This window comes from Furipterus horrens, unplaced genomic scaffold (assembly GCF_987537825.1).
Source record: "Furipterus horrens unplaced genomic scaffold, mFurHor1.1.pri manual_scaffold_7, whole genome shotgun sequence".
In the NCBI taxonomy this organism is placed as follows: domain Eukaryota; kingdom Metazoa; phylum Chordata; class Mammalia; order Chiroptera; family Furipteridae; genus Furipterus; species Furipterus horrens.
The window spans coordinates 117,370,587-117,391,559 of NW_028327177.1; the positions used below are offsets into that span (position 1 = coordinate 117,370,587).

A 20,973-nucleotide genomic window follows, 5' to 3' on the forward strand; every position below is an offset into this window, starting at 1 on the left:
TGAAAGCAACCCAAGTGCCTATCAACAGATGAGTGGATGAAAAAGCTGCAGCACACATGTACAATGGAATACTACCAGGCTATAAAAGAGAACAAAATCTTACCCTTTGTGACACCATGGATGGACCTAGAGGGTACTATGCTAAATGAAATAAGTCAGTCAGAGAAAGACAAATGCCATATGATTTCACTTATATGTGGAATCTAAACAACAGTATAAACAAACCAACAAAACAGAAAATGACTCATAAATACAGAGAACAGACTGATGGTTGCCAAAGAGGAGGGGGCTGGGGACGGGGTGAGAAATGTAAAGGGGCTGAGAAAGAAGTACACACTGGAACAGTCATGGGGATGTAAAGTACAGCATAAGAAATACAGTCAATAATATTGTAATAGCTGTGTATGGAGTCAGGCAGGTAACTGAAAATATCAAGGGAATACTTTGTAAAGAATATGACTATCTAACCACTATGCTGTATACCTGAAACTAATACAAAATAATATTGAATGTAAACAGTAGCTGAAAAAATAGAGGAAAAAATCTTTCCATCATCAATTTTGTTTAACATAGATATTATCAGACCTGTCAAGTGAATCAAGGCTGAAACATTTTAAAGAACTGTTTTCTCTAAAGACCAATCCACGTAAAGTAAAACCCAGGCAAAAGCTCTTACTTGTTTAGTGACAGCATTTATGTCTCCTAGCAAAGTCACAGCAGGTCTTACATTATTCCCCAATTCTTCTGCACAGATATCAACCTGAAAAAGAGATAAGACTGAAGAGCAAGCCATGTTTATTCTTAAATTCGTTAAGAAGTCAAATAAGGCTAAATAAATGAACTATGCATACAGGGGTGGGAAAAAGTAGGTAAGAACTCTGTGCCAGAGTGTGCTTGAGCACAGCAAGTAGACTACAAGAATGTGTAAATAATGAAGGCCAGCAACTGGAGCACTTATGAGATTGTGCCTAAGTGCACTGTGCCATTGTGACATTCTCTTGAGTTTACAGTTATTGCAATAATCATAACCTGCATGTCTTTTTCCATATGAACAACTATAAACCTACTCTTGCCTGCCTCTACATATAACATGATAAATAAGATTTAATGTTCAATAAATCCTTAATAAAAGGAAACATCCACGAAACTGTACGAGTATCTAGCTAGTATAGAAGAAACTCTTCCACTGTAGAATTTTGGTATTGTTCCATCATACCCACAGGAATACATTTGACTCAATCAATTACAGTTTTTAATCTAATTAATAAGTTTCCACTTAATTACACTGGCCTATTTAGAGCAATTATCAAATTTTAACATACATCAGAATCACCTGGTAGGCTAAACGATAGATTGCAAGAGTCTACCTCAGAGTTTCTGATCTCAGTAGGTCTGGGGTGGGGCCCCCAAACGGGTATTTCTAACAGGCTTCCCAGATGGTGCTGGTCAAGGAACCACATTTTAAGAATCACTCCTAGGACACAGCATGATTACTTCCCATTTATTCAGAAGCCACAGGCAAGTAAAAATAGCTTCTGCCAGGAAGGGTAATTTAGCCACCAGAAAAGGGAAGCACTTGATTCTGTAACCAAGAGAGGCAACCAAAGAAGTGGCAGCATTTTCCAGGTACAACCAAGGTCTTGCTTGTTTGTGGTTTTATTTCTCAATGGCCCAATGGACTATTAGAAGTTAACCGTTAAGCAAAGGTAAATAAGGAGAAGATAGTAGATCATCAAATACCATACACAATCTCTGCAGGACGAACAGGTCTGCGTGCCACTCCGTGGGCGGTACTTCACATACCATTAGGGAAACTGGCATATATATACAGTCATAATGATACAAAAGTCATCAAAAGGAGATCAGAGTATATTCTAAACACTCTGTTTAATGACACAGGTTAAAGCGGATTTCTAACCAAGGGGTGCTTGAAAGTTTGATTATTTAAAAGAACAACTCAATCCCTAACAATGCTGAATGTTTTGTTCTACTCTATCACCCTACTTAAACCTCTTTTGTCTACTTTTAAATATACTTGAACTGTGAAGAAGAGGCAAATTATACTTTTCAAACTATGTAAAGCTTGATTTTAAAAGGTTTCCTGGTTAGAAATGGTACATTGTTTCATAGGCTTGAAAAGGCAGCTTGCTTTGGTACCTGTAATTATGTTAAGATAATTTATGAAATTCTACTTTTGTAAAAAGGGAAATGGCTCTTTATAAAACTCAAGAAGAAAGCAGAGCTGATAATGGCTGAGAAGGCGAACAATAAACTACAGATAGCTCTGATTTTAAACCTATCTTCTGAATACCTGGATAAACTTCACATCTCGCTGATATCTGGGAGGCAGTCCAAAATGCAATATCCAATTTAATCTGGCACCAAATAACACGATTACATCAGCAAATTGCAAAGCCCTATTAAAAAGAAAAAACTGATATAACACAAAAAGTATATCTATATTTCTTATTTAAATTATTCTAAAATTTATTTCTAAAGTATATATTTGGATAAATCTAGATTTGGAACTTACAGGAGTCTTCAGAATCAGCTTCTATGGTAAATATGAACTTTCAATCTAAAATAATTTATGATGCCATTCTATTTAAATAGTAATATAAAAGATGAAATAAGTAGAAAAATTTTACCACAGGACTGTATCTATACCCTATTTCATTGATTACTGTTTTATTATTTAAAAAATTAATACCAGTTCACTGTAGATAATCTTGAACGAGGAGGAAAAGTATAAAGAAAAAACCACAAGCACCCAATAATACTATAAACTTATAAACTATTATTAATATCCTGGTGTTATTTTCATCTAGTATGTTTTTCTATACAAGTATATTTATACATAGTTGAGCTATGTAATGCAGTCTCATGTACTTCTGCTTATATAAATGTTTTCCTTTGTCACTAAGTTTCTTCTTAAATTACAATTAAAGGTTACCAGTTTTGCTAACATGTATATTCAACTTATTAAACCTTTTCTCAATTGCTGGATATTCTTTTTGTTATTTATAGTACTGGGTTGTGCATCTTTATGCTTGAATCTTAATACACACTTCATATTGATTCCTAGAAGCATATATATTTAAGATGACTGACTGAGATTCCTGAATTGTTTTCAAAAATATTATATCACATATAGTTCTAATAGTTTTGTTTTATAAATCTTAATATTTTTGTCATTATAACTTCTATTTTTAAATTACTTTTATTTTGATATCCATCATACATCTTTGCTTGTTCTTATTTTGGATGTGGTTCTTATAATGCATGAAACTATTATTATTAGGGATCCAATCTAAATGTCTGCCTTTTCCCAGGAGAATTTATTATCATAATTTCTGTGTGTTGGTTTTTTTTTTTAACTTCTTGCTTTTCTGCTTCTTGGCTATTTCCCTTTTTCCTATCTTTTGCCACAGAGGATCTGTTGTTTGTTTTTTTGCTTCTGTCTTCTTCAGTGATATAGCCTATTTTTCACAGAAATTCAATTATCATTTCAAGTATATACTCAAAAAAGCTATCTTCATATAGTGTTATTGGTCCTATGCACCCAATTTAACAAATAGATAAAAACTACAAGTAGGAGGATAGATTTGCTTATAGATACTCTAAAACCCTTGAAATCATTGATTCAATTAATTATGGTCTCTTGTAATTTTTTTTACACTATTAATGTCATTAATATCTTAAAATTGGCTGGAACAAAGATAATTTTCAGTTCATCCCAAGTTAGAAGTATTCTTTTTAAAAAACTTAAGTGTAAGAATTAATCTGGCTTCTGAACTATGTATATTAATATTAAAAAGATATACTCTTAAAATAGCATTAAATAAGCAACAATGAAGGTTGCGAGCAAACATTACATTTTAAAAGTCCTCAAAATTAATTTCAGTGCATGCATAACAATATGAAAAATACCAAATCCATAACCATGGTAAACTGTGGAGAGGCAGGGAAGGAATGGGATCCGGAAAAATATACAGAGGGGACTAGGTAAATTTGTAGTTTTTTGTTTCTTAAAAATAAAATCCTAAAGCAATGACATATTACTTAATATGTTATACTTGATAAAACTGAGTGGTAGCTACATTAAATTGTTCTTTTTTTTTACATTGAGAATATTTCATAATAAATTTCAAGAAATTGAAATATATACATATAGCTCAAGAAGTGTTTTAAAAATCTAAAAAGAGGGGGGACGTCCAGTGCCAGCTGAGATTGAGTAGGCCCACTACAGCCTCGCTCTCCCACTGATTACTACAGAAAACTCTTGAACAAAATAGAAAAAACAACTCCCTGAGGATTCTGAAAGGTCGCTAGAAGGTAGCTCAGGAGAGGAGTCAAACAAGTGGCCCAGAAAGGAGCAAGTTTCAAGGTTTCTCCCGCCTCCACTATCTCCTGGCTTTGTCCCAGTTACAGAGCTGGAGAGCAGCCAACACCTGCCTTTTTGGCCAGAGGATCAGGAAAAGAGACCTCTGCAGCCTGAGAACACAGGGGAAAAGCTCAGAATTTTCTTTTTCTCTCCACCAGCCATGTTCTGAGGGCAGCCCCGTTGCACAGCAGCACTGTGGTAGCTCCCACAAATCGCAAGAAAAACATTTTTCAGGCCAGAAGAACTAAAAGAATCCCTTGTTGTCTGAAGAGTATTGGGGCAATCCCTCTTAATTTTTTACACCAGGAAAAGGAACTCCTGGATATCATGAGGGGAAGGGGACTATGCGCTAGAGAGAAAAAGAGATCCCTAATTCTGGATATGAACCAGTACATGTCTGGGGCTCACGTCTGGGTCGTGCATGTGTAGACAGACCCAAAATTGCACAGCAAAGACTATAACTGAAGTGACCCTGGAGCTACTGCCCACAGTAACACTGAACTTGCAGTCTGAGCATAACCATGCTAGCTGCTTGCTAAAAAAAAAAAAAAAATCAACATTCTATACAGATTTCAATATGACCTGACATCTCACAACATAATACAGTGTATTCAAAATTCCAGGATACGGACTTCCGGCCAAGATGGAGGCTTAGACGGACGCGCTAGGTCTCCCTCTACAACTAGAGAGGAATACAACTACTTCAAAACAAAGGATAACTAGAAATTCCAGAAAATAAAACTACACGGAAGCCCAACATATGAAGTTATAAACCAGCGGCGCTCTTCGGGCAGGTAGGACGAGAGAAAGGGGGTGGAGCTGTTTGCGGTCGCACCTGGGACAGCGGCGGGGAGAACAACCCCGGCTGCAGTCGAACCCCCGGCAGCTCGCGACCCCAACGCTGGGGAAAGCAGCCACCACATCGCCTTGAACAGTGAGGCCCAAGGGGGCGGGAGGACGGATCCCGGTCTCCTAGCGGAATAACTGTGTGAATCCATCTTGGACCCCCGCCCCCAAAGAAAGCGCCACAGGGCTGCGAAATAGGTCCTGGACAGGCACCGGTCGCTGGATTGTGACGGGTACACAGGCACTGCCCGCTACAGCCGGCCCAAGAAAACAAAACGCATCTGTCAAAATGAGGCAGACAACTATAGAAATCCCGGTGGCACAGCTCACCAGGCAACAGATGGAGAACCTGACAGATGAACAGATAAGAAACCTGTCAGATGATCAGTTCTGGGCCATTGTTATCAGGTGGCTTACAGAATTCACAAAAGATCTGGAAAAAGATGAGAAAGAAGCGAAAAACACTCATAACGAAAGGAACAAAACCACATACGAGACAGATGGTGAGGAAATAAAATCCAGAGTTCAAATCAACAAACTGGAATATGGAGAAGGAACAAGCAGTCAACCAATGCAGCGAGAGGAAATGGGAAGCAACGATGAGAGGATCAGAAACCTCTGGGACAGCTATAAAAGGCCCAACATAAGAATCATTGGTTTGCCAGAGAGCGAGGAAGATGAACTAGAACTTGAAAAACTGAGTGAAAATATAATAAAGGAGAACTTCCCAGACTTGGGGAAGGAAATAGACTTACAGGTCCAGGAAGCACAGAGAGTTCCAAAAAAACTGGACCCAGGGAGAACCACTCCAAGACACATTATAATCAAAATGTCAAAAATTAAAGATAAAGAGAGAATCTTAAAAGCAGCAAGAGAGAAGAAAAGAATTATGTACAAAGGGGTCCCAATTAGACTATCAGCTGATTTCTCAAGGGAGACCCTGCAGGCAAGAAGGGACTGGCAAGAAATATTCAAAGTAATGAAAATCCAAAACCTACAACCACGAATACTCTATCCAGCGAAATTGTCATTCAGAATAGAAGGACAGAGAAAGTGTTTCCAGGACAAAATAAAACTGAAAGAGTTCATTAGATCCAAACCACTGTTATATGAGATGTTAAAGGGACTGGTTTAGAAAAAGGAGGATCAAGACAATGAAATCTAAAATGAAAACTGCATCACAAGAAACAACAGAAGCTAGGGAATTGAAACAAAGGCAAACTAATCAGGCAACGAGACTGGAAAAAGAACTATAGGTACGGGGAACATATTGGGGGGAGGTCAACAGGGAGGGGGAATGGGGAGAGGGAGGGAGATGATATAGGCATTAAGGATCATGGTAGGAGGGAATGGAATGGACAGAGAGAGGTTGAGAAGAACTGTATGCACAACTAATGGACATGATCTAAAAGGGGGGGACAACTGGAGGGAGGGGGGCCACCGGGTGGAGGGGAGCAGAGGGAAGGGAAATTGGCACAAATGTAATATTATAATCAATAAAACACATTAAAAAAAAAATTCCAGGATACAATAGAAAATTAATACACAAACAACTAGGAAAATGTGATCAATTCTCAAAAGAAAAGATAATGAATAGATGCTAATTCTTTGTGAGCCAGATCTTGGAATTAGTAAACGAAGACTTTCAAGCAGCTAATGTAACTGTTCCATAAGGTGATGAAAAATACTCTTGAAACACAAGGGAAGATATAAGTTTTCAGCAGAGAAATAGAAAATACAAAAGAATTGAACAGATATTCAGGAACGTATAGGACATTATCAACATGTCTAATATTTTTTTATTCCTGGAGAGGGAAAAGATATTGATATAGAATATTTCAAGAAATAATAACCAAAATCTTTCCAAAGTTGGTGAAAGACACCAACTTACAGATAAAAGAAAATTAGAAAACACTGAACAGGATAAACTAAAAGAAAACCATGTCCAGACACATCATAACCAAACTGCTGAAAACCAAAGATAAAGACAAATCTTGACAGCAGCTCCAGAAAAACAACGTAACACATATAGGGGAACAATGATCCAAATGATTGTAAATTTCTCATTAGACACCATGAGAGTCAGCAGATGGTGGACAACAACTTTAAAGTGCTAATGTCTAAAAAGAAACAGGTGTGCTTAAAATTACACCATTCTTTCAGAACTTCTCCTAGATTCATTAAAGTCACACAAAATTTAAATTAGCCTAAAATCTGCAAAGCCCTTGTGTTTAAAATCTGGAATGCTATGCACCTGGATCTGGCAGCAGCTACACAATTTGGATGATTGTCAGGGATAACACCCTTTCCCATGGGGGTCGGCAAAAATGGCAATTTACACTGCTCCACCAATTTCCGGATTCCTTCCTCTGCATGGGCATAAGCAGCACCTACAAGAAACCCAAATATATTGGACAAGTCAGTCAAGCTCCAGACACCGTTCATGTGAAATTGCTTTTAAACCTTCTCAAACATTCTCCCGCTTATACAGGGCTCCAACTCAAAACAAATGACTATGGCTTTTAGGTTTGGTATATAAAAATGTTCAAGAAAGCAATAGTTCTAATCCCCCCCCCAATAATATTCTCAATTATTCTAAAGGATGTCTACCTCAAAACAGAAGTTGCATCTCCTGCTTCTCTCAATTGCCCGTTCTGTGCTACAGTGCTACTAAGTTACTACTCACAATTCCCTGAACGTACTACCTTTACTGGCAGACCCAGGTAGGCAAGGCAGGACTTGGCCCTCCCAGAGGAAGGCTCTATCTAGTCTCCTACGCTAGTCATGGAAACTCTAACAAGGGGCATACGTTTCTAAAGCACTGCAGATCTCTTCACAGGCTCTACAATTTTGTAGTTGCAGCAGGGCTAACCCACATGGGTCACATGTCTGCAGAATAACCATATGCCCATTTCAATGACACTCTAAACAACTCAGTGTTCAAATATGGGGGTGATTTCATTTCTAATGTCATCAAGGCCACTATACCTCTTTTTAGCCAGTTTTATTACTCTTTCTCATGGCTAGTAGAATATTACACCATATTCAGAACTTATAATCCTCTACTAAATCCCAGTAAATAATATGGTGTACATTCAGCTTTAATATAATGCTCTCCCTCATAAAACTACCTTAGAAAAATCTTTTCTCATACATGTAGGGTGAAAAGTAAATGGTTCCTTTTTCTCATCCAGAAAGTTTCCTCATATTTTCCTTCTTCCCTCAATGTCTTTGCCCACCAGCCAGCTCTCTCTCCCCAAACTGCCTTTGTTCTCTTTGTCCACTTAGTGATCTATCAGACATTTTTTCAAGGAGTAGCCTCAATGTCCCTCTCTCCTGGGGAGTCGGTCTACGCCAATTAACTACATGAGTAAATTGCTGCTTCCCTTGAGAATCCACCTCACCTCTCCACACACACCAGTTAACCATATGATGCAGGTCTATCTCCCTATAAGAAGGGGGACAGCTATTTCTCTCTATAGTACTTCAAAAACGTTCTCTATACTTGGTTAGAGGAAGAATGAACACGAGCATCCACAGAACTCTTTCTACTTAATGTGCTATTTAATTATGACCATACTCCTGAGGGAGTTAATATCTCTTTTTTACAACTGAGGTATTTGAGACTCAAAGCAGTTGTTTGCCAAGATCAGAGAGCTAACATCATATTCAACTCAGTTCTGACTTCAATGTTTTTCTTTTGCCCACCATTTCCATCCAAACAATTTTTAGTTTCTATATATTAGGTTGGCCAAAAAGTCTGTTTCGTTTTTTCCATAAAAGACACATTGTTCATTTTCACCAATAACTTTAATGATTTGGATATTTTGAGTATGTCGGCTATCTGCCGCCATTGGCTTCTAGTGGGTAGAGGCCAAGGGTGCTGCTAAACATCTTCCAATGCATAAGACAGCCCCACAGCAAAGAATTATTTGGCCAAAATGTCACTAGTACCAAGAAACTTCAGGAACCATTTTTGACATATTTGATCATAGTACCTTCTCCATACACTGCACAAATATTTTTTGTATTTCAGTTGCGTTTTTACCTTTCTTGAAACAATAAAAGCATAATACACCAAAAACGTTGCTTATTTTCTTTCATCTTCAATATTAAAATAGCTACACAAAAATTCACCAAATTTGATGTTATTTTTTAATGCGCAGCTGATACAACAGCTGTCACAATACAATCTTAACAAAATTGTTTCAAATAAAGTTAAGGACAACTAAGCACTGCTAGAGCCATCCTATAGACAAAACTAAATGAACATTTTGGCCAACCCAATAGTTTCTTAGTAGCTGACAACCAACAATTAACATGGTCGTAAGTGATAAATATGCTTCCTCAGTTCTAGAACACAGAATAAATACTATAATAAATTGCTGAAAGGCATATAAACTGATACAATACCTTGGGAGAAAGCAATTTAATAATATGTTCCAAAAGCCTTAAAATATGAGTATCTTTTAACTTAGTTATTTTCTTTCTGAGAATCTGCTTTATATCCTAAATATGGAAAAAACTATAAGCACAAACATGTTTGTCACCGCTGTTCTAAAACAAACAAAGGCAAATATTTAAATATTTGCCAGTAAAATTTTAGTATATACATGAGTAGACATTAGAAATTAAATTTAGGGAAAAAAATTAAGACCACGAAAAAAATGTTGTTATAATGTTAAATGAATTAAGTAGAACATAACACTGTTTATGTAGTATGATTACAATATATAAAATATACATGCAAAAAGCAATAGAAAAGTACTACTTGTTAAAAATGGTTGTTTTTTGGATGAAGGAATGTCTTTCTAATCTTCTGGATTTTCCAAAATTTTTTATAAAAATTTTTTTATAATGGAAAAAAAATGCATTTTACTCATAAGACCAAAGAAATGTAATAGGCCATATTCCCTTAAAAAGATAAGCATGAGCATTCTAGAACATTTCTAGGATTTCAAGACTAATAAGTAATGCTATTTGGATGGAGAGAACTCTTATTCCAATTTTAAACATGAGAGCAGATGATAATGAAGACAGTTTCTAAACAGAAGCAGCATTCTTCTGAAAGCCTAGAAAGATTCTGAGTCCCACTCAATGCTACCTTTCCCGATGATAAGAAGGGGCTGTTTGGCGTTCCTAATAACAGACGCTGCCATACGTACAGCAGAAGTTTCTGCCATGCTAACAGGAGGTGGCATGCAGCACTCCGTGTACCTGGAAATAAAAGAGTTCTGCTAAAGAAAAGAGACCAACTTTTCAAATTTTTTCTTGTGAAAATATAAAATATATAAAAAGGTAGTAAAAAACAGTACAATAAATTCCATATACTCACCATGTAGATTCAACAACTAATATCATTTGACCACAATTGATTCACACACATACACACACAAACATGCATATAAATTTTTTCCTAAATCATTTTAAAGTAAATGATAGGCATCAAGCCTTAAAAACTTGCCTATGCAGCACTAAAAGATAGACTTCCATCCATATAACCAACCATATCTTTATCACATCTAGTAAATTAACAGTTATTCACTAGTATCATCTAATAGTCAAATGAGTAATTCACTGGTAAAAAATTTGACTTTAATGGCTTAACACTATAGTAATAGTAAAAACGTACTAAAAACTAATATTTAATACCTACTATGTGCCCCTTATTCCCATCTAAATTTTAAAACAATGAGTTTAGGTGTTACCATTATCTCCATTTCACCACTGGGGAAAAAAATTCAGAAAGTAAGTAACTTGACCACAGCATGGATCAGTGACTGGATTGAACTAGTTCATTCTGTCTCCAAAGTCCATGCTTTTTACTACCTCCCTGTATTTCCACTTACTAGGTAAGACAATATTTTAGTACTACAATATGCATTAGTAAAAGAAATATTAAAACTGTATAAAGTATTTCTGGACACCAAGTCCTTAATGTTTTATTCCATTTATTCTAGTTAATAAACACCATGCTCTTTAAAACTTGGGCATTATAATACCAAAAAAAGGACATTTAAACTTTTACAGAATTTTTAAAGAAGGCTTAGAGAGTTAACTTACCTGAGGCTCATCTCTCTCCCCCCCTGCTCAATATTATTTTGAGTATCATGTTCAGTTGTTATGCAGAATAGATGTCCTTTTGGTCTGACTTCCCCAAATAGAAACCACTCCCTGGTATACTGAGTGTATAGAATACCCACTTCCTCTCTGTGGTCACTAGACAGACACCTGGCCCTCAATAGCAGGAATGTACTAAGTGGTACCCAGGGAGATGCACTAACCCAAGTATACATCCTTACCAGGGGTGACTTAGATAGCAGTGGAAAATGCTTCTTTCTTTCTTTTTATTATTTTTTTTATGTTTCTTAAACTTACTGTTCACTCAGTGTTTATTTAAGGATTATATATCTGGTGTTGGAATATTTTAAATCACTGACACACAGATTAAAATATTTTATATTGCATTCTAGAAGTTTTTCAACAGTCTCATCTCTTGGTTTATACTATAAAGACTCCAAATAACCATACTACATTAATAAGGATGTATTATCAATGGGCACTGAAACAATAATATCAAATGAGGGGTTCAGAAAGCTCCAAGTATTTGATTTAGTAATTAAACCCCAAAATAATCACTAAATAATGCCATTTTAATTAAGAGAAACCCTTGGGCTAAGACTAGGTTTAATTACTAAATCATCAAAAGTTTAGACAAATGAAGATTAACTTATAAACTGGTAAGTAAATTTTTAAAGGCAAGCATTATAATAACACAATTAAGAGAAAAATCTAGCATAACTATTACTCACTTTATAGCATTCACATTCACTTGGAGGTTCACAAAGTCTGCAGGTATATCAACATAGCAAGCACCTGGACGACCGTAAATACTGCTTCTCACTGCCTAAGTTTATTAGAAATAGAAGAAAATGTTGTAAAAATGTCAATCCTTATTACCATAGTGCTCTCAAAAATAACTTAAAACAGTTAAATAACAGTTCTAATTTTTCTGAATATCATTAGTTGGAGAAGTAAACAATTTTGATTAAATTTTAAGTACGCTCTATTAATTCTATATACAGTTGACTCTTAAAACAATGTGAAGGTCGGGGCACCAATTCTCCATGCAATCAAAAAGTATAACTTTTGCCTCTCCCAAAACTTAACTACTAATAGCCTACGGTTGACCTTATCAATAGTATACATTCAACTGACACATATTTTGAATGGTGTATATATTATATATTGTAGTCTTCAATAAAGTAAGCTAGAAAAGAAAATGTTATTAGAAAAATAAGAAGAAAGAGAAAACACATTTACAGTACTGTATGTATTTACTGAAAAAAATCCACATATAAGTGGACCTGTGCAGTTCAAACCCATTTTGTTCAAGGGTCAACAGTACTTTAAAAGAGATTTTTGTTTAAAAGGAGACAGATAAGAAAGTATATACTCACTTAGAGCTTTAAAATTCGCATTCTATTACACTTCAGTCTTAGAAATTATCCACTAGGCTCCACTGGCCAAAACTTCATAACATGCATAACTTGCTTCCTAATCTTAATGATTTGGCAGTTTTCAGAAACTGTTATGTTGCGACATGTATCAGATGATTTCTACAATTTGGTTTTGGAAAAACTCAAATGAAACTTCACATATTAATTTAGTTGGTTACTAAAATTATAATATGCTTTTTAATAAACTAAGAGATGGTATTATATGCCATTAGTACTAATTTTCAAAAATAAACTTTTGCAAAAGCTTAAGAAAAAGGGCACCAAGGGTTCCATTTTATCCTTCCTTTTACTTTTCCATAATTAAAAAAAAAATATTTTAACTAAAAGTACAGGAGAAACTTTTTTTCTAATGACTTATCTGTTTCTATAATTAAATATAATAGCAGTGGACATTAAAATGTATTCAGCTCTTTTACAATGTCCTTTTTAACTATCTGAATGTTCCAAATTGCTACTCATTCAATTGAGAATAAAAATGATGCAGATAAGAGCAACTGAGAAAAACCAGTTACTGTACCTTTTCAATAACAGATGGAATAGCTTCTATGCTGCTTGGCCGGACAGAAAACTTGCTATATAATCTACAAGCTTCAACCTATATGCAAAAAGAAAATCACTTAAAATTCAGTTCACAGATCATATTATTCTTCAAAAGGAAGACAAAATGTTAAGTCATTACTTTCTACTATGTTCAGAGGCAAGAAGGAAACACTACATCACATGGCCGGTTTTTGTTTTCTTTTTCATTTATTTGTATGTATTTTTATTTTGTTGTATTTTTTTTCACCACCATTTATGCCCCTATACTGTCTTCCACCTCCACCTACCCACCTTGCCATGCAATAGACTATTTCTTAAAAGCTTATGCGAAAGCACAATCCAGTTGCTGCCTCAGTATGATTTAGAAAGCCAATCAAAACAAGATACCATTTTCATTTCTCAGATTGGCAAAAATGGAAAACGTAGATAATATACAGCCATCTATCACAACGCAGGAAAACAGGCACTCTCTTAAACTGCTGGTAAGAATAGAAATGGGAAGTTGACAATGTCTTATAAAAATTAAAGTAAGTATATCCTTCAACCCAGAAATTCCACAGCCAAGAATTCACAACTTCATCTGTTACATCTTGTTAGAATAATAATCTATTCTAACATTCCTCCCAGTTTTCCTGTTACATATTTTGTTGGTATACATTTGGGTCATGTAAATTCAGACATGTTAATTTTTCACTGTTTAATATACTTTGAAGCACTACATAAAAACTGTTTCTCTTGATACTTTTTGGTATGAAATCTATGGAACAACTGGTGATCTCTGTCCCACAAGCCTGACAGAATTAAGATTACTCCCCAACTTTCAGTCCATTCAGTCACGTCATTTAGTACTTCCACAAGAAACATATTTGGAAATTTCTCTTCAAACTTTTAATTTAATCTAATAAACTATTATTTCCCTTTTCGGGAAAAAATATTTGTAACAGACATTATTCTCTGCTTTTCTCATTTATAAAGGTTTTGTAGTAACTTTAAATTACCTTTTAAATAATTTATCTGCTCTACTTATTTTTCAAATGCATATATCAGCATCTTTTAAATAACTGCTATTATTTTCTACCATTGACTAGGTAAAACTTCAATTATCTTTCAAGAGTATAAAAACATAACATTTCACTAACTTATATCAAGATCTAGTTTAAATCATATACAAAATTATGTTTATACTTTGAAGTTTTCATAATGATTTCTGATTTACCAATACACTTTACCTAATGGTTTTAATTTTGTGTTGTAAATGCTCAAATATACTCATATCTTAAGTGTTACTCATTCACTCTCACCTATTTGCTCTCTACAACTATTCTTAAAACTGCAGCCATTCATTGACAAATTCTTCCAAGTTTTTAAAAATTCCAATTCTATCCCTTAGCCTTCCAAAATGAGAATGAACTCGTCCGAAGTCTACTGACAGTCATCTTGAATAGGATTTCTCCTCTCACCTTTTTACCTTCCCAAAGTCTGAGAGGCATAGTCCAAAACCACTTTTGCTCCTGTATTATCCTGACTCTTTGAAGAACCTATTTTCAGAGTTTAAAAGCCCGACAAAAAGGTATATTTCTTGGAAGACTGCTCCTAAGCAGAGTCTCAGTTTCCTTAATGTCCATGCAGAAATTGCCTTGTAGTTCCGGAGTATTACCTTTAAATTACCTCAGGTAACTCTCTTTCATTTTAATTATTTATTTTGCAGACAGGACCGTTTATTTCTTTTCCATAAAACTTCCTGCATTTACTTATTGAAAAATCATAGCTGACATATAATATTCTTCCCCATCAATCTTCAATTCTAGAGGAGAATCTTAGAGTTGGGTACCTGAGGAAACTCCTGGAAGGCTCCCATTGTTTCCTGGCTTCTTTCTGAGGAACCACCAATCACGATCAAGGGCCTGAAATAGTCATTTGTTTTCAGGGAATTACAAATGAGACTGACTTGTAAAATACTCAGCAGAGCAGCCAATAAATAATAAACACTCAATGAATGTTAAAAAAGAGACAGAATGGGAATTACATTTTCTCTTAAAAACCGTAATTTTAAAAAACTTAGGAAGTAACTAATGTGAGAAAACCCTTCTTCAATTTCAAAAAATCTGAAATTTATAGTAAATGTTTTTCCTCCATGCCCCTCTCTCCTCCACCCCTTTTGGATGCTGAGCTAATACACTTTTATGCCATTGCTATTTTTCTTGGAATCAAGAGGACAAGAAAAAATATTTTCACACTTTCCTAAGGAAGTCTATTTGAAAATGACAGAATGAGAGAAATTCCTCAACAAAAACAATCTTATCTTTCAAGGAGAAAAAAGAAAGATACAGCAAAGGTAAGGTTGCTCAAAAAATATCAGACCCAAAAGTAAATAAGAAAGAGAAAACTTGGAAGGAAGAAAGGGTAAAAAGAACTGTGAGAAACACAGGGCAAGAAAGAAAAGAATGTCCTTCCCGTGAGAAAATTTACACACTATATGAACTGATGACAAGACAATCCCCTTTAATCTGATCTTATTGGTAAAGTATCACAGATGAGGTTAAGGACAAGGTCAAAAAGTAAGTACTAAGCAACTTATAAAACAAACGCAATAAATATAAGAATTTCAATCGCCTTGCAAATTATGCAAGAAAAGATGAACTAAATACATTCTTGCATACTGATCTGAGAGCTTTAAGATAATTCCTCACTTAAAGAGAAGCATACACACACTCCCATACATATACACAGATATACAAGGGTGGGTAAAAGTAGGGTTTTTTTTTTGCCATTGTGACATTCTTTTGAGTTAATAAAGCTACTGTAATAATCATAACCTGCTTGTCTTTTCCCATATAAAAAACTGTAAATTTACTTTTGTCCACCCCTGCATATGTGTATGTGTATTCCAAAATGTTAACAGTGTTTATTTCTAAGTAAAGGAATTACTGATAGTTTTCAAATTTTCTTCCTGATACTCTTCTTAATTTAATTGTTTTACTAAGCCATTCTCTTAAACACGTGATTCCAAGTCTTCCCACCCCAGATCAACAATTGCTCCGCTAGGTAAAATCACGCACTATCATTTTTAAGAAAACGTTTTCAGTAAAAACAATCTAATTACCAGCAGTTCATGTTTGCATTTGCCATACCACCCAAGGCGTGCAAAAGACCTGGGCCAGAAACGACAAGGCATGCTCCCGGCCTAAAAGCAAAACAATTTATTTTAATACAAGTAGGTTAAATGCAATACTTGATTCATACCACTTAAGGTGAAACATGGTTAACTTTCTTGAATTTCAAAGGAAGGACACATAGCTCTTTTCTACAACTGGTAAAATAATTATTAAAATATTTTCACATTACAAAAAAAAAAAAAAAAGGAGAAAGGTATCAGTCTTCCTGCAAGAAATAAGGTACCTATTATATTTACATTGTATTTCACTTAACTCTTCATATTTTGTTCCCATTATATTTTGCTAAATCAAATCGACTGCATACAGAACCAAAGTTTTGACTGCCAAGTACATTTCTGTATGAAAAAGGGAAGTGTTTAAAATTTTTTTCTTAATAAGAAATGTAATATCAATTGGTCTTTGACAGAAAGTAATTCTGAAATGCAGTGTACTGCCCAAGTTTCTAAAATTATACTTGAATAGTTTACCCTAGATGACTTCCTAAGCTTAAGATACCAAGGAAAAGGTATCTTCCTATAACTCAGTTTGTCATTTTACATTTATAAAGTATTTTCTTACACATCTCTGTTTAAGATAGCCTCTAAAAGAAATTGAAACAAAGCATAGACTTTAGTTTACCTGCCTGTCAGATATCCAACCGCAGAGGCAGCATAACAAGCCTACAAAGAAAAAACACTGGGACTTAAGCATATGGGATCCTTACAGTAAGTACATGTATCATAATTTACTATTAAGAGACTAGAACTGTAAAGAAACTGTAAATAGAACACCTCCCATTTTATCCAGTAATGTTCTACCTGTTAATTTCAAATAATGGTTTAGATATTAAATCTAATTTTTAGTTTTTCAAGAAATTTACCCATATAATCTAGTTTATTCATAATATCCTCTTAAAATTGCTTAAATATCTTCAGGATCAATAAGAATGTGATCTTTTTTTATTCCTAGAATTGGTAATATGTGTCTTTTTTATTATTGATCAATCTTGATAGGGATTTATCAAATTTATTAATCTTTTCAAAGAACCAATTTTTGGTTTCATTGATTTTTATCTATTGTTCATTTGTTTTCAGTTTCATTTATTTCTGTTCTTATTTATTATTTTACTCCTTTAATTGGGGTTTAATTTGGTTTTCTTTTTCTAGCTTAAAAATGTAAACAGAGCATTGGTTTTGATCTTCTTTACTAATAGATTCATTTGAAACTATTTTTTCTAAGAACTACATTAGCTATCACAAGTTTGGTTTCTCATTTTGTCATTATCATTCAATTAAAAATATTTTTTATTTCTATTTTGATTTCTTCTTCAATATATTGGTCCATAGTCTCCTTTTTAATTCCTGATATTAGTAATTTGTATCTTTTCTCTTTTATTCTTGGTCTGCCCTAAAGTTTATTGATTTTATTAATCTTTTCAAATATTTACAAAGTATCAAATTTATTATTTAATTTTCAAATGTTTGGGGATATTCTAGTTATCTTTCTGTTACTGAATTCTAGTTTATTTCCACATGGTCAGGTTACATATACAGTATGTTTTCAATCCCTGCATACTTGTTAAGATTTCCTTGATGGTTAGTTTTTATTTTTAAACTGTACTTCATCTCATAATAGGAGGAAAGGGCAGGTGCTTAATTAAATACAAGATAATCTTGGAAAATCCTTCTTCTTAGTCTGGGACATAATTTTTTTCCAGTATTATTTCTTCTCTCTCTCTCTAAAAAAAAGAATATATATTAAATTGAGTATTTTCTAACCTCCATTCAACATTATATGTAATATATTGAAGTTAAATAAATCCACATTAATGACATAAGCATAAAAAATTTAAAAAATTATAATAAATCATACTCTAACTGGTACCACAATCATATGCCCAACTAAGAAGCTGAAATTGCACAAAGGCTCTGTACCTTTTCTGTATTGCTATTCTCTTTTTTTTATTCTTCAAGATTTTATTTATTTATTTTTAGAGAAAGGGGAGAGGAGAGAGAATGAGAGGGAAAGAAACATCAACATGTGGTTGCCTCTCGCTCGCCCCCCAACTAGGGGGACCTGGTCCACAACCCAGGCATGTGCCCTGACTGGGAATCAAACTTGCAACCCTTTGGTTCAGAGGCTGGCACCCAATCCACTGAGCCACACCAGCCAGGGTTGTGTTGCTATTCTCTATTGGCCCTTATCACTTCTCCCTTTTGTACATAAGGCCAAACTCACAAAGGACAATAATAAGACAGCTCCTAAGAAATGCAATGCATAAAATAAAATACATGTTGCAACAAGAGCACTTATTTGGATACTAAAGAGCCCTGCCCACTTACTAAAGTGGCATAAGAAATCCTGCCGCAGAATACAAAATACAAAACAACACATAACAAAAATTATATCCCTTTGGTAATAAGTGTTCAAGTTAAAAAGGATCTGGTTTTATAATCATAAAAAATTCTACTTCTCTACCAAATTACCTTCACTCACAGGCAGAATAGTGTTTGCAGTATTTAAGAGAGCAGACTCTGGAATCAAATTGTTTTGATTCAAATGCCAGCTCCCCTAATTTCTACTGTGTAATTATAGCAAGTTACTCTGTATTCTGGCTTCCTCATCTATAAAATGAACATAATTCACAGCATTGCTGTGAGGATGAAATCAGTTAATACATGTAAAATAGTCAGAATAATGGATGCAAACAATAAGCTCTCAATAACAATTAAATTCCTAAGTCTGACTACTTCCTGGAAAACTGATCAATATATGTCCTGATTTCTCTAAGGATCTAATGAAAGACAAGCCACAACCAACTACACCTTTCTCTTTAGTACAATTAGGCAATTGGACTCAAAGACCTTTTCTGACTCTCCAATGGTTCCTTAACCTGCTTTCACATTCTCTTGCTAAGTCTTCCTTTGACTGATGGGAAGAGTCAGATTGCCTGAGGGGCACATGATGCACTGGGAATGTCCTACAGGCATCTCAAACTAATTATGTCCGATTCTGAACTCATTACCTTTTCCCACCAAATTGGTTCTTCCCCTTGTCTTCCCTACCTGGTTCAGTGGCACTATGAGCTACCTAGTCAGTCAAGCATGTCTAAACCCAGAAATCATCTCTAGGAGAGCAGGTCATCGCCTTCCTGGATGGTTAATGTCTACTCATCCTTCAAGACAGCATGGGCATCATTTCCTTCAGGAAATCTCTGGAGTCTTGGGCTGAGCAGCATATCTTTTTCTGGACTTCCATAGCACCCTGGATGTATCTCAATCACAGTATTTACCACATTATTATAAAACTATTTGTTTGTGTGTCTCCACAGCGAGGTTATAAGCCCCTCAAGTACAGGAACTGTCCTTCATCTCCATACCCAGTGTCTAACAAAGCACCTGGGACCTAAGGAGGCCTGCAACTAAGCTTATTGGGACTGAAATGAAATTTCAAGCTTCCTTTCTGATTCGTTCTGTGTACTGCCACAAAAATCATCTTTCTAGGGTAAAACCTAATTATGTTGTCCACCTATTTATAAAAACCTTTACAGTCTCACCCAGTACCTACTGAAAAAAATTCCACACTCCTTTTCCAGCTATTGACTCTCTACAGCCTTCCCTGAGTCTACATATCCAGTCTGACAGGCCACCATTATCTTTAAGCTATCTTCAGGGAACAGTATGAACAAACATTGCCTTTATAGGTAATCATCTTTGTCCCACTCAAAGGGAACAGGCCACCCTTTAAATATTCTGTCTGTTATATATATACCTATTCTGAGTTACTATACCAGATAATTTTTTTTTCCTGTGCGTCTTGCCCTCACCTTCCCAGTGATCAACTTGAAGTTCAAGACCTCACTGCTTCATTATATCTCCCACAGGTTATGTAACATAGCACCTGACATATAGTACAGTATGTACTCAATAGATATTTGTTGTATGAAGAAACTAGACATCCCACCACTAGGAAAATCAGTAAAATATAAGCCCCATTAACAGGTCCTTAGCTTCATCTTCTCACACAGATCAAAGAATAGAATGTTGTTCCAACTAAAAAAAGTAGAAGGAAGGTAGAAGCAACACAAACTCAAGACCTATTAGTTTTAAGATTAAAAAAACCTCCACAATTCTCAAATTTTATAGATAAGGAATGTTATTCAATTAATAAAAATGTACTAAGCACCCACATCATGCAAAAGTCCTAACCAAGCCAGGCACAATGGGGACACAACAAATGAACCACAATTACTGCGCTTCAGGAATCCCATCTGATGGCACCACTTAAGGAGCTCATGTAGCTGTCTGGACAAGGGGAGGCAAGACCCTGAATTAGAAGGCAACAGTGGGACTAAAAAGCAGGAATCGTTAGCTTTAGATGGCCCGGTAGTATATGGCATTGCAGAAGTGGATTCTTGATCTTGAAACCAGCATTTCTGAGAAAAGGGTGAGGCTGAGCTGCAACGTGTCCTATCTTCCTTTCTCATGCTTCCAAATAAGCCCCTAGAAAAGGTGGCAGCATAATGTGG

General features: G+C 35.1%; 1 protein-coding gene across 1 annotated transcript in view; it reads right to left on the reverse strand.

Annotated features, from left to right (window-relative positions):
- Positions 1–20,973, reverse strand: part of HACL1 (2-hydroxyacyl-CoA lyase 1) — a 33,870-nt gene that overhangs the window by 11,772 nt on the left and 1,125 nt on the right. The window contains exons 3-11 of the mRNA XM_090284366.1: positions 17,085–17,125; positions 16,394–16,474; positions 15,122–15,194; positions 13,268–13,345; positions 12,043–12,137; positions 10,335–10,447; positions 7,485–7,620; positions 2,312–2,417; positions 677–760 (exon numbers count right to left, since the gene is read on the reverse strand). Coding sequence (XP_090140492.1) covers positions 677–760; positions 2,312–2,417; positions 7,485–7,620; positions 10,335–10,447; positions 12,043–12,137; positions 13,268–13,345; positions 15,122–15,194; positions 16,394–16,474; positions 17,085–17,125 — 807 coding nt within the window. The remainder of the gene's footprint in view (positions 1–676; positions 761–2,311; positions 2,418–7,484; positions 7,621–10,334; positions 10,448–12,042; positions 12,138–13,267; positions 13,346–15,121; positions 15,195–16,393; positions 16,475–17,084; positions 17,126–20,973) is intronic.